We start from the raw sequence: 14,642 nt of genomic DNA on the forward strand, positions 1-14,642 counted from the left end.
AACTGCACCAAGTCACATAGCACACCGCTTCCTTGGAGCTGCACAAGGATCTTGAAAATGGTGATGCACTGCACATCACACACATACCCCAAGGTTTTTATCTTGACTCAACTTAATGATGGCAAGGAGCCAGCTGGATTTAGTAGCCAGTCAGCTGTCAGTAGAATCACCACTGTAAATACAACCAATAAAAATCAATAGTGAGAAAGGTATTATATAGTCCTCCTGCAGCTTCAGTTTTGTATTTTTAAAGGACGGCTTCCTCTCTCATGAGAACATGAGGAAGGAGGGGCTTTTTCTTGGTCTTCGTGTGCAGCCATTGGGATATAAATATAAAACAGCTGAATCCAAAGCTAATTACAGCATGAAGATATTTTTTAAGATCATTACTTTTTTGGGCCCACTTGTCCCACGTTGACTCTCACACAGATGACCTTTCTTGTCTGCATCCCCATGGAACAGGTGGCCTCCCCATTCCAGCTGGCAGAGGAGTTGAAAGCAGAGACAGACGTGTCCTCTATGCACTGTCCCCATGGGCCAGTCTGCCAATGATACACAGTGCAAGAGTGTTCATTACAGCTGCGTGTTTCCTGGAGCGCACTACTGTTTGGGCACTGTACTCCTCCTGGAACAATAAAGCAGGGCAAAAGTTCATGCAGTGGAAGGAAAAAAAGTGTTTGATTAAAAAAAAAAAAAAAAACCACCCAAAAAAAGAAATGCTGTTCCTTTTTCCTCCTCCTTATATATACCAAATACTGACTTTGACAAACTTCAGTCAACAGACTACACAGAACAGCCTGCACATGGACAGTAAATATAAATGTGGTCAAAATCCTGTAATAATCACAACTTCTTTAAAACACTCATGTGCTTCGAGGAATTTACAGTATTTTTATTTTGGGGTTCTCTAAAAGGGGCTGCTGCAACAGATCACTTAAGGACACATGAAGACTCCAAGCAGAAGAAATGGTTAAATATTTTAGTTATACATGTTTAGAGACCATTGTTTATGTCTAATTCTCAGATCAATTAAAAAGATATTTTGGAGCTCTTGTCCTAGCTCCCAGTGGATATTTATCCATGTTACATAATTACCAAAAAGGATGGCACAGCTGGCAATTTAGGTCCAGACTGAGATAACAAAGGCTGTTGCAGGTTGAGATTAAAATTCATTCAAGTGTCAATAATTGTGAAGGAAAGCTCAGATAATGCCATCTTTGTTGTGTCCAGTTTCAGAGAGCATCTTCTGTTTCTTATATTCAAGCACTTCAAAGCTAATCTGGTCTCCCAGTCTTCCACCAGTCAAGACCTTCCTGCCAGGCATGCCCATAGGCTACAACATGGCTTGCCCTAGTGAGATGTGTCTGCTAGATCTCTGGTGCATGTCTCTCTAGAATGTCTACTAGATCTCTGGGGTTATCAGACATACAGAACATAGGCTTAAGAATTAATTTAAACATTTCTGGCCTACACAGGAACAAGAGGACTCCTATCTCCAACTGATACAAAGCCAGGGAAAACATAGATAACATTTTAGTCTTTCCTAAAAGACAAGAACAGCAAGAAAGGTAACTGAAGAGCTTTTTAGTAGTTACTGCACATAAGCCACACAATTTTTCTCTAAAAAGAGAAATGCCTGCTCACACCAAGCACATTAGCCTTTAAATCCCAACAATGAACTCAAGGGCCTGCTCTACAGAAATGCAGGAGGGAGAGGTTTTAAGCACTTATTGTTGAGATAAATTAAACAAAGACCTAAATGCAATCAAAGAAACAATAGATAATTCAAGTACTCCAACACAAGTAACTTAAGTGTCACAAGGGCGAAAATACTTTATACCTGAATTTGGTTTTGTGAGATGTCTAGGTCTGCAGCAAACATGAGGAAAGGGCCATTCTGATGAAACCACAGAACAAAACCCAAACCCTCAAATTATTTCCAGTGAGATATTTCTAACTGCTGACTTTGGGCTACAAGTACTGATGTAACCAAAGAACAGGAAAAATCACTTTAACTGAGATGTCATGCCAGAGACATGTAATTAAACAATGACTGGAATCAAACTTTAGGGCTCAGAATGGATGCAACTCATGTCTATCAGAATTGCTTAGAATGTATATCTATATGCAAACCATTAACACAAAATATGCCATATGTTTCCTTAAAAAAGGAAATAAAATCCCAAGTCTTAAAACAAAATTGTGGTTATTAAATAAGTTTTTAAAAAGTTATGCAAGGAGCTTCTTTCAGGAAATTAAAAAAATCTTCCAGCTAACACCAGCAGATAATATATGCAAGGAAATTAGGAAAGTGATTGTATTTTGAAAAAAAAAAAAAAAATCAAAGATAGTAAAGTCACTAATTATTTGAATTGATCCACATGAGATTAGATTTGTTTCCCCACTGCAAGGGTTAAAAAAGGAGACTTTAGAATAGATAAGAAAGGTTAGCAATTTAATTATTTCTGCCTGATGTTAGCTGAAAAAGAAACACAAGGGAAATATGTAAGTAAATTCATAAATAAAAGGGGTATGTGGGGGAAGTAATGTTTCCCCAGGAACAGATCCCATAGCCACCAGCTCCTAAGGCATCTGAGAATAAAGTGACAACTTTAATTCAGTTTTGACAGCTACGTGAGAACATACATTTAGGGAAAAAAATGAGACTGACATTGACTTGTCAATGAAAAACATTGGGGGGGGATGAATATCTGCAGCTCAGCAGGAATCCAGTTCTGTTCACATTTAACCAGTAGGTAAAAAACTATGTAAGGAATTAACAAAGTGTGGAAATAACATTACTGAAATATAAAACAACTCTAGTATGAAGTCTTCATAATAATAAAAATAAAATATAAAATAATAAACCCCCATACTACTTATTTATAAATCAGTGTGACATTCTCTGCAGGAAACCAGCATGCCCTGTGCTTCCTCAAACTAAAACAGATATGGAAAAAGCAGACAGGGCTGGAAAACTGGCAGTTTAGAGGTGCCCTTTACAATATCTGCATGGGGTTAACAACATCAGTGCTGCTCTACTTTAAGAGTTTTTTACCAAAGGAGGACAGCTTTGACAGAAATACACATGAGTATCACAGAAAAAATAAAACAGACATTTAATTCCATCAGAATATATGAAAAAGGGCATACAACGCTAAATGCATTTCATATCATACATATTCAGATGACTGTAAACAACTGCTTGGTAGTACTAAAAATCATTTCAAGGTGCAACAAACAGTTGGAGCTGAAGCATTTCTCAAAAGTTTTAGATCCTTAAGCAAAGCACGCTTGGAAATGAAAGGCTAGCCTTACAGAGGGACTTGCATATTACTCATAGAATAGCAGAGATATGAGGGTAGTTTCCTTGAATTCTCTCACAGAATTGTTACACACTTAGATTGCTTTTCTGTCAGATTTGGAGCTGGGAATAGGTAAGACATCTCTAGTGTATTCAAAGATTAGATTCTGTAGGTCTGGTTTTTTGTGATACTGTCTTGCTACTAACTTCTGAATTTCAAAATGCTTAACACTTTTAAAAACATTTAGGATCACTTTAATTAATCATTTTGATGTCACTCATTTTACATATGCATCTGATTTTATCTATGCATTACCAAACAGCTGAAATAATTTTAAAGTGTGAGAAAACAGATGCAGCTGAAGTGCCTCTTGAAATCTGGAGTGAGGTGTTACTGATTCCTTCTTTGCCATAGGAATAAGGTGGGCTCTCCTCAAGGCAGCTGTGCTACCTGAGGATAGACACGGTAAGTACATACAAAGACTGCCCTGTTGGTGCAGATCTCCTGTGCCAGTTCTGCATGCTTCCACACCTGGTGTGTATCAGTTACACAAATCAAGCAGTTCTGTTCTATAATATCAGCCAGGACATGAGCTAGGGTGCACCCATGGCAGACAAGTCTGTCCTCATCTCCTTTCTTGGATAGGATTTGAAATCCAGACACAAGTTAGGGTGCACCCATGGGAGACAAGAAGTCTGTCCTCAAATACTTGCTTGGATAGGATTTGAATCCCAGATGCCATGAATCTGAACTGAAGGGCTCGTGAGCAAAAGGGGAAGCACAGTAATGTACTCTCCCCTGGTTCACCTTCGCAACGGAGGTGTCAGGCCCTTCACAAGTCTGAAAATTCTACTTCCCCAGTGCTAGAAGCAAGTGGGATTTTTTTTTCAACTCTGTTTCAGATTAAATCACTTAAAAATAATGAAAATCAAATAAAAATGAAGCTGGAAAGAAAAATAAGATCTTAATTCTATCATGGCCAGTCATCTGCCAACATTAGCAAAGAAAATTACAGAGTATAGCATTTCTTATTTCAAAGAGGAGAGAAACTGATCAATCACAGACAATACTGCAAGAAGACATCCAAGAAGCAGAAAGAAGAACCTGTTTCATATATGATTACAGACCCTCAAAAATTTCAATGGTATGTTCATGTGTAGGTACCCCAATGACCAAGAGGTAAACACTTCAGATGCCTTCAGAGGCTGCAGCATTCTTTGTGTATGTAATATCTGCAATGCCTTGATCTTCCCAGGCTTGTAGATTCAATTCTCCATGACTAGGAGGAGAATGTATGGGATCAACTCATGGCAGCAAACCTGGGCTTCTTAGGTCATCTTAGAAGTCAAATTTAACCTTATTCCTAGATTGGCACCATGTTTTTTCCATTAATTAATATCCATACTGGTATCACAGGAATTGTGTATATTCACATACAATATATTTGCCCTATTGTGTTCTGAATAAAAACTTTCAAACACCGTGGCTGTATTACACAGGAATGACTCTGAAATGTCTTACCCACCCTGGTCTGTCTCTCAAACCAACAGTTCAAGGAAAGGTTCAAAACTCCAAAAAGGGACCATCTGTGGGATTGTTCACCTGAGAAGAACTGATAGTTTTTTTTTTTTCAGAACTCAGTTTGAATGTGTAAAAGGAATTATTGCTCTTACATGTATGAGACTTGGCATTTTTAGTTATATATGATGTTTATGGAGTCTTCATCAATACTAATATGCATCTTTTATAAACTCTGAATAGAACTGAAAACTGCATGTTCCCAAAAAGGTTCATGTGGAGCTTCCTTGTTGTATCAGTAGAACACAGGCACTCAGATACAGGAATATATTCTGTGACCTCAGAACATAAAATGACCTCCCAGCACCAACTACACCATCAGTGCTTTTTATTTTGGGAACAACACTGATCCCTGTCATGCATTTCTGGAGGTGAAAATCCATTCAGTTACTTGTCATGCAGCAAATGACTAAAAGGCGTTAAGAGACACATGAGGAGAAAGATGATAACAACTCTCATTTCAGTGAAGCATGAAAAATAACAGCCAAACTGATTTTAAATACAACACAAGCAAAGGTGAAAAGTACCTTCCAGCTAGTGTTGTAACAATATGCTAAGCCTTGGAGGCTCTTTATAAACTTTTACTCTCTGGAGTCTGTAGTCAAAGGAACACAGTAGCTGACCAAGATGTGAGTAAATTCTTAAAAACTAGGTGGACATTGAAGCTTGGATCCTTGAAAAAAGCACCGTGGTGAAGAGGCCAGGGTTCAAAGCAAAGCTGAAACACTACAACATCTAGGTAATGAAGTTAGCTTTCTCAGAGTGGTTTAGGGATCTCTCCACTACTATCTGTGTGGTTTAGAGACCTGTCAGTCTTCATGATTACTCAGTGCTGGTTCTGATCATTGCCCTACAGATGTAAATAAAATTCACATACATAAAATCCAGGCTATGCTTAACTGCTTTGCTCCATCTGCAGCCTTGTAAATTATCTTAAGCTGTGTTATGTATCAAAGTTGTAATAAAATGAGTACTTTTAAAAAAGAAACAGAAGAAAGCAGAATAATTTTCCAGAGTGATTTAGGTTTTCGCTTCTTTGCCATGCTTGCCAGGATGTTAAATTTCTGTCTCCAATAAAACTGCATAAGCATATAAAAAAATCTATTATCTTAACCTACATAGAAAAGAAAGAAGTACATGACTACATGTTTATTGGAATTATCATATGAAAATGTAGCTGTGTTTCCCTCAAAATAAGTCAGTTTGACACACTAAAAAATAAGTGAAAACATAAACCAAATTTTGTTTCCTATTTTATGAGCATTTCTACTTTGTTACATAGATCCATCTAAGTAATTTATTACTTGAATCACCTACTAAAATGAGTATAGTTCTGATTGCCTGACTTCTAGTGAAGGTTGCTGTTTATTTTTTCAGGGAAAATGCTGAAAGTGCCTGTTCTGCTACATTTATTTATTTTTTTCATGATTACACAAATTCTGCCAAGTACACAGTATAGTTTTACCAGTGAAGTTGTGTGTTTGCAAACAGAGAAATGTTTTGGTATACAATGAAGTCTGCCCCTTTATTTTTCCACTTCTCAAAACAGATATTCTGTTTCATTGCTTCCATACATAGCAGCTTTCACTTTCTAGTTAGTTTCATCTTAACTTGAAGTACTAAAATGCTTAACATTTTTAAATGTTAAATAATCCTTTTATATTGGATGCATATAACTTTACTGTCAGTTTTCCTTGTACGCTTTGGTGGTTTTATCTCCTTGTTCCCAACACTGCATCAGACATTTTACCAGTTGGACCCTGGACCACTTGGACATAGCCATTTTAGAACCACATTCATATAGCGTACACTTGCTCAATCACCCCTCAAAACAGTTAAGACCAAAGTAAATACAATTATAGGAAACAGAAAATCTTCAAAGCATAAGGCAAAGCTGTTTTAGCAGGAGAATTGGACTAGTTGATCACCAGAGGTCCCTTCCAACCCCTACCATTCTATGATTCTATGAACTCACAACTAAAATTTCTTCTTCTTGTTTGTAATCCAGCTATGTCTTCTCTTTGCATTTGCTGTAGATGATGGATGAGGACCATTTGCAGGAATGAAAATCATATGAGTGAGGATTTGTAGGGTAAAATCATAGTCTTACTATAAATAAAAATGTTAATGCGGTAAAATTAAGTTGCCAGCCTGAGTTGAGAAACTACAAAAGCCACTTCTTAGCATTTGAACCCATTAAATCCCTTATCTTTACACCATTCATACTTACATCCTTTCAAATTGGACCGAAATTAGGGTCACTAACAATCCTCTATAAATATCTTTCATAGAGGTCTTCATAGGATAAATTATTTGACTTGTTTAATTTTAATAGAAAATGAGAAAAACCATACATAAAAGCAAAATGAAAAACAGCAACATTAACTGAAACAAGCAAAAGAAAATCTCCTCTTCAAAAAATTTTAGATACGACGAGTAAATGTCAGCTAAGCATTAAAATATTTTTGCCGCGTTTAAAAAAATCAGAACTCCACCTAATAATTCATCTCTGTTGATCAAGAAATTACTCTGACTTTACAAACCAGCTGAGAATTCACAACCAAATGAGAGCCTGCTAGAGAATGCGACCTTACCTTCACCTGCATATGCCAGAATGGAGCGGGCGCGCATCTGCTTCCCTTCTGTGGTTTTGCCGGAGCAGGTGTGTGAGCAGGAGGACCATGCAGACCACATGCTGAGCACACAGTCCTTTGGGCATGGAGCTTCGCAGACAACAGGGATTGGGTAGATAGCATCTCTGCACAGCTGTCTGTCAACCTCTTCTCCTGGGAAAAAAAAAGGCCAGCAGCAGTCTATCATTTGTTAAATTAACTTAAAATGAGCAATCTAGTCCAGATGGGCACACAAATAAATTAGATTCTGTTCTTCTGTATAAACAAGGTAAATAGATTTTTTTTTTTTATTAAAATGACTTGTCTCCTCTGTCTTGCTTCTAGAAGAACATGCTTAAACCTACTTTAATTTGATATTCTGCTGAAGTGAATGCCAGCCTGGGTGGTCTTGAGGCTTTTATTTTATTACCACATATTTGATGCCACAGAAAATCTTGATATGAATAACAGAGTACATAATACATCTATGGAAAACCATATGCATGGAAATGTACAGCATCCATCTAGTCTTCATTCACATTTGTGGGAGAAGGAGAAAGGTATCCTAACTTCCAAATTAGACAGTTTTCTAACCCACAGTTCATCCTTTCAGTTGCAGCTATGTACCAAAATTTGAAGAGTTGCAGTAAGCTGAGATCAGTGTCTTGTTTCGTTTGAAAGATCTTCATTTTTTAGAATTCCAGTAACACTTCACTCTGTGTATCATGGCTGTATAAAAAGGTCTATGAATTTGTAATCTGTCATATCAGTGCATTTAATTTCACTATAACAATATGTATATAATCATCTATATTTCATTTCATTATAATAAAAAGATCCAGGCTGCTGTAAATTGTTTGATGAAATACTAGCTAGTGTTTAAGTAGCAGGGATTCTTTTGTTTTCAGTAAGGGAGCACTCTGTCTGAACAGCATCCTAACCAGAAATGGTTAGTTTTATAAGGTGACAAACGTTTTCCTGTTCAAATCAGTTTATACCCATTCAGTGAGGAATGAACAAATGGCCATGTATTCAGAGATCAGTAAGTCTCACTGACTGTGACAAAAGCCTCAGAATAATCTTCAGTTTGTAAAGATGATGTAAAGATAAACTGAGGAAGAAGAGATTTGGATTTTCTGTTTTAGAATTACAGCCTTCTTATCATACAGAATTAAAAAAAAGTAATCATATGATTACAAAATGTGCTTGTAACATAAAGCACCAGGAACTAATTTAGACAGAAACTTCAATTTTGTCATTCAAAGTTTACAGAGTCTTAAAAGTTCTCAACTAAGCTCTGATAAACTGAGTCCCTCAAAGGAGGTACATTAGTACTAGTGACATACCATGAGTCCCAGAAATATTAATGACCAAATACTTTATAAAAAGAGGAAAAGATGAGGGCCATCCATGCAATAATATATCCCTTTAACCAGTGCCAAATATTTTATTCATACAGAAATCTTTAGGTACAACAGAGCTGCAAACATCAATCTGCCTTGGCTGTGCAAACCAAGGTAAGTCATGCAGCTCATGCTTTTAAAATAGTCATAGTCATCTGAATTATAAAGACCTTTGAGATCAGTTCAGTCTCAATAGCTGTATTTTTTTCATATTAAAAATACAAACTTAAGCCCTGCCAAAGACTTCATAGATCTCTCACATCAAGTTCTGCTTCCCTCACTGGACTCAGTATTTGCATCAATTTCTCCTTCTCTTGTACCACAGGTCATCACACCCTGACACCAGTGCAGGAGGGATTCCTGCCTCTTTCCTCAGAACAAAAACATGTTTGGGTTGAAGGACAAGATGGAGGAGCAGACTACAAACTTATTTTCAAAGAATAAAATAAAAACTAGAAAAGGAGTGAACTTTACTCTTAAATTGTTTCGTCACCAGGTAAGACTCAATAGGGTGCTGAGAGACTTCTACGTGTTTCAAGCTAACTTTGGGATCACAATGGAAATCATGTTAAATTAGTTCATCAGAGTCTATATTTCAAACAAATTCATTCTTTCTGCTTTTACAGAGAAAAAAATTCTCTTTGTCAACTGCCCAGTGCTTATCTGATGAATTCTAAACATGCAGTTGGAAGGAATGTTTTATAATGGGTACTTCTGATCATCAGGGAAATATTTTATTTAGACTAAATTGTTTCTGACATTTCACTAATGATTTTATGAACAACTTGACCTTTGTTGCCTTCCTCTTTAAAGTGCATAGTGTAGTCAACTACCAGGAACCACTCAGCCATAAACTGGGAACAATGCCAATGTTAAGACTAAAGCTACCAGAAAAAGTCCCATTTGAAACAGTTTGTCATGTGTAGTCTAATATTTTATTTGAAATTTATAGGCTTATATTTATGTTGTACAAGGTTTGAAGACAGAACTCCAAATACACAACTCAAAGTTCCCTGGCCTTAGATACTTTAAGCCACAGAAAGACACAAAGTAAAAACCAAGAAGATAAAAACAGAATATAACATTTCCATCAGGAAAACACTTCACTATTTACCAGTTGATTTGTTCATTAGAATTTGGAATCTTTCAACAGTCCACATTAAAAAAAAAAAAAAAAAAAAAAAAAAAAGGTGTACATTTTGGGTTAAATTCTGCAGATTACAATAAAAGGAGTTATTGTAGGTAGAAATGTCAGAAGGGAAAAGAGGTTTTCTTTTCAAGGATTTAAAATGTCAAAAACTGTTTAAATCTTTGCTGGGTTTTACAGATTTGTATCATCAGTAAAGAGTGCCAAGGAGACAGCCTTTCAAATCCACATCTCTTTCTTGAACTGCTATGCTGGATCCAGCTAGACAATCAATCAGCAAAGCAAGTCACTACTTAAAAACCTCCTTCTTGGCATGAAGACCTTCTAGTATATGTGCACACACTAGAACAACTACTGAACTATCTAATTGCTTGAAAACAACCAACCAACCACAAAAAAACTCCTGAACCACCCAACCAAAAAATCCCAAACCCCTACCGAACGGGCAAATTTATACTGATTGGAGAGGTAGCTCATGAATAGCATACAGAAGGAACTGGCTAACAACTCATAAGTATCAGACTGTGTTCAGTTCAGTCATCATTCCTGCTTTATTATGTTCACAAAGCAGATGTGGCATCCAGGAAAATTTGGTTCAGGACACTAAAGGTTGTGCTATGCTATGAAGACCTATGTTCTGTGTTTAATATAGTTGAATTACGTCATTCCTTTGTGGTTTTGTTTAGTCATCTGTAAAACATGTCTGATATTTAAGTTTCTTGTAAAATGCTTTAAGATGTTTCCAATGGGGGGGCATTCCCAGAGCTGGTACCACTACAAAGACATGGCAAGGAAAGCCTGGTGCTTATTGTGCATCTTTTAATATGATGCATGCTTCAGTGCACAGTAAAGAAGTGCTGTCAAATTCTGACCTGTAGTAAATGGAAAGGCAAGTACTTAACAGAGGGCAAAATCTTTTTAAAGCCTTAAAATGAACAGTAAAATCACTGCAAGGTTCAATGAGGCATGGAGAACAACTGGGGGAAAAGAAAATCAGCGTAAAATAATAATGCTGCTGGAGTCCTATGCAATAAGGCAATGAACCTGATCTCAGCCCTGTACCTGGAAAGTAGCTATAGTCTCTGAAAGGCTGAACTATAACCTCACATGAACTAAGCCAAAAATGGGCAATAAATTTACAATAAATGGGATCAAATCAAGACAGTTCTTGGAACATTAACATTGAAAATTACTTTTTAAATTCCTATGTAATCACTAAAGGACAGGAAGATCACACAGTAGTTAAAACAAATCATGCAGTGGTATTTTAACATTCATAAAAGAATTAACAGCCACTGAGCCTAGATGCTAAAACTCAGGCTCCAGACGCTGTACTGCTTAGTAGAATGTGTTCAAATTTGCAAATCCAAGAAACAAACAAACAAACAGAGGCTCAGTTATGCAAATATCTTCTTTTTGTGGCTCCTGGTAGCTGCACATGATAGTCTGCTTGTAAGAAGCACAGATCAGAGAGAACTACAGAATGTCAGTCAAGTGTTAGTAAACCTGTACATTTCAAATGAGAATGAAAAAAACCCAAAATGATGGAAAAGACTGACAGTTGAAAGCACTGAATGATTTGGAAGTACATTTGTGTATATACTGTGTTGTATCTAGGTGACTATACCAGTTATAGGCATCTATTTGAATATAGATAGACATATTTCTCCAGCTAATGCCTCTTCTTGTCTTCATAGTAAAGCTGAAAAGGAGGCACATAAGTCATCCCTTGGATAACTGCTTGGGACCCGAAATTCTTGGTAAGGAACACCACAAATCTGAGGATTTGAAAGCACTCAGTGCTAGGGGGTGAAGAAAGCTTTGTTATAATTCGATTGCCTTCAGTAATGCCTCTAAGCATAGACACTGTAGGGGAAAAATATGCAGTTAGTTCACAGGATGTTCAAATTGTGAGCTGTGCTGGTTGCCATTTACTGTTTCCTTCCTTCCCTGTGCAGAAAAATAATCAACAGGAAAGCATTGTAGTGCCTAGTGTGTGGGTTGCAAAGGCTGAAACGGCCAACAGGACTCCTCTTTACCTTGAACCCCATGCAGTTTCCCAGACACGTGCCTTCCACAGGGGGACATATATGTATCCTTATGTTGACTCCCTCACCAGTCTTCAAATATACTGAAGGACCTCCTCAGAATGGCTGAGGAGCTAAAGCTGCTGTGTGTCCTCTGATCATCAGAATATGCCTACCTATATTCAAAACTTAGTAAAACCAGACCTGTGGCGTGTGACCAGTCCTGCTTCGCATACGGAACTTAAGAATTGTTTTGGTTGGGAAAGACCTCTAAGGTCATCAAGTCCAACTATCAACCACTGCCATTAAATCATGTCCCAAAGTGCCATATCCACACGTTTCTTGAACACCTCCAAGGATGGTGACTCCACCACCTTCCTGGGCAATCTATTCCAATGCCTGAGCACTGTTTCAGTAAAGAAAATTTTCCCAATATCCAACCTAAACCTCCCCTGGCACAATTTCAGGCTACTTCGTCTCATCCTATCACCTAATACCAGAGAGAAGAAACCAGTCCCCATCTCACTACAACCTCCTTTCAAGTAGTTGTAGAGAGCAATGAGGCCTCCCCTCAGCTACCTCTTCTCCAGACTAAACAATCCCAGTTCCCTCAACCATTCCTCAGAAGACTTGTTCTCTAGAACTAGCTTTAACCCAAAGTCACTAAAGACTATGCTTCTCCAGTAAAAGGTTTGTACATGCTACAATTTTTCAGTTTTTCCATTATTCCTGTAGATAGATAAACACAGTTGCCCTAGAAAGGAGGAAAATGCTTTTTAAAAAAATTAGTTTCTTATAATTCTGAAGTGTCTAAATGTCTGGGTTTAATTATAACTTGGGTCAGAAAAGAAGCAAAAAAAAAAAAGTCTAAAAATCTAGTTGCCTCAAAGTTACAAGAACATCACAACTAGGTTGTAATAGCATAGAAAAAGCATTAATGAGTTTAACTGTCATTATTCTAAAGAAAAAGAAAATAATAAAGAAAATCATTGAAATAAGAGAAAACTTAGACATTTATCCAAACATGAAGTTTTATACTAGACTGTCATTACTAATAACCTTTTCCACACATTGGTTGATTAGTTTAATGCAAAATGGAAAATTCTACACGTTACAGGAAAGCTATTCAATTTATCAAAACCCAAGATATAGGACACCTTATGTCTGCTAATAAGCACACAGCAATCAATCACCAGGATAAACTAACATGATAATTTTCATTTCTAATACTGTTGTATTTTTTTCCCAATCACTAAGCGATTACAGTCACCAAAGCTGACCACAAAAGGAAAAATCCTGCCTGTCTAGCATGAACCATCACAGCACATTAACTTTCCCTTCCAAACCACCGTGCTGCACTAAAGGTGTGTCAGAAAAATGCAGAGAACTACATTTTGAACTATGGATTGGGAAAAGAGGGGACCTATAATACTTTCCTTTGTGGATGACACCAAGCTGTGCAGTCTGGTTGACAAACTGGAGGGGAGGCATGCCATCCAGAGGGACTTGGACAGGCTTGTGAGGTGGGCTCAAGCCAACCTCATGAAGTTCAACAAGGCCAAGGGCAAGGTCCTACACCTGGGTCAGGACAATCCCAAGCACAAATACAGGCTGGGTGAGGAGTGGCTCAAGAGCAGTCTCAAAAAGACTTGATGAAAACCTTAACATGAACCAGAAATGCATGCTTGCAGTCCAGAAGGCAACCATGTCCTGGGCTTTATCAAAAGAAGTGTGACCAGCAGGATGAGAGAGGTGATTCTTCCCCTCTAATCTGCTCTCATGAGACCCCACCTGGAGTACTGTGTCCAGTTCTGGTGCCCCCGGCATAAGACAGACATAGAACTGCTAGAGCAGGTCCAGAGGAGAGCCACAAATTTGATCAGAGGGCTGGGGAATCTCCCCTACAGGGACAGGCTGTGAGAGATGGGGCTGTTCAAGCTGGAGAAAAGAAGGCTCCAGGGAGACCTTAAAGTGGCCTTCCGGGGACCCACAAGAAAGCTAGGAAGGGACTTTTTACAAAGGCTTCTAGTGATAGAATGAGAGGAAGTGGCTTTAAGCTGGAGGAAGGGAAATTCTTTACAGTGAGGGCAGTGAGAAACAAGTTGCCAGGGAGGTCATGAATGTCCCCTCCCTGGAGGTGTTCAAGGCCAGGGTGGATGAAGCCTTGAGCAACCCAGCCTAGTGGAAGGTGTCCCTGCCCATGGCAGGGGAGTTGGAACTGGATGATCTTTAAGGTCTCTTCCAACCTGTTGTATGAATCTATGAACTTCTGCCCTTTTGCATAATGAGGCACTTGTGATCTGTTTTTCTCAAAGCTCCTTATCTCGCTTTGAATTTCCAATCAGAACTGCTGATTGGAAATTCAGTCTCATACCATGGCTGAAATTTTTTTGCAGTTCTATTTGTTTTGTTGTTTGCTTGTGCTTTTTTTTTTCCCCCTTCTACAAGAGGAACTCTCTGAGGAAAGCTGTCTTTCTCATAGCACACGTCTCTAATTAAAATGCATACACAACTGTGAAAGGCTGACCCAGATTTTTCAGCAGGGAGAACTTAGAAGTTAATCTCTGAAA

General features: G+C 37.9%; 1 protein-coding gene across 1 annotated transcript in view; it reads right to left on the bottom strand.

Annotated features, from left to right (window-relative positions):
• The window catches only part of THSD7A (thrombospondin type 1 domain containing 7A), a 200,559-nt gene that overhangs the window by 67,731 nt on the left and 118,186 nt on the right, over nt 1–14,642 (bottom strand). Inside the window, exons 8-9 of the mRNA XM_054384872.1 lie at nt 7,478–7,669; nt 391–625 (exon numbers count right to left, since the gene is read on the bottom strand). Of these exons, the coding sequence (XP_054240847.1) occupies nt 391–625; nt 7,478–7,669 (427 nt within the window). The remainder of the gene's footprint in view (nt 1–390; nt 626–7,477; nt 7,670–14,642) is intronic.

This window comes from Indicator indicator, chromosome 11 (genome assembly GCF_027791375.1).
Source record: "Indicator indicator isolate 239-I01 chromosome 11, UM_Iind_1.1, whole genome shotgun sequence".
Taxonomy (NCBI): domain Eukaryota; kingdom Metazoa; phylum Chordata; class Aves; order Piciformes; family Indicatoridae; genus Indicator; species Indicator indicator.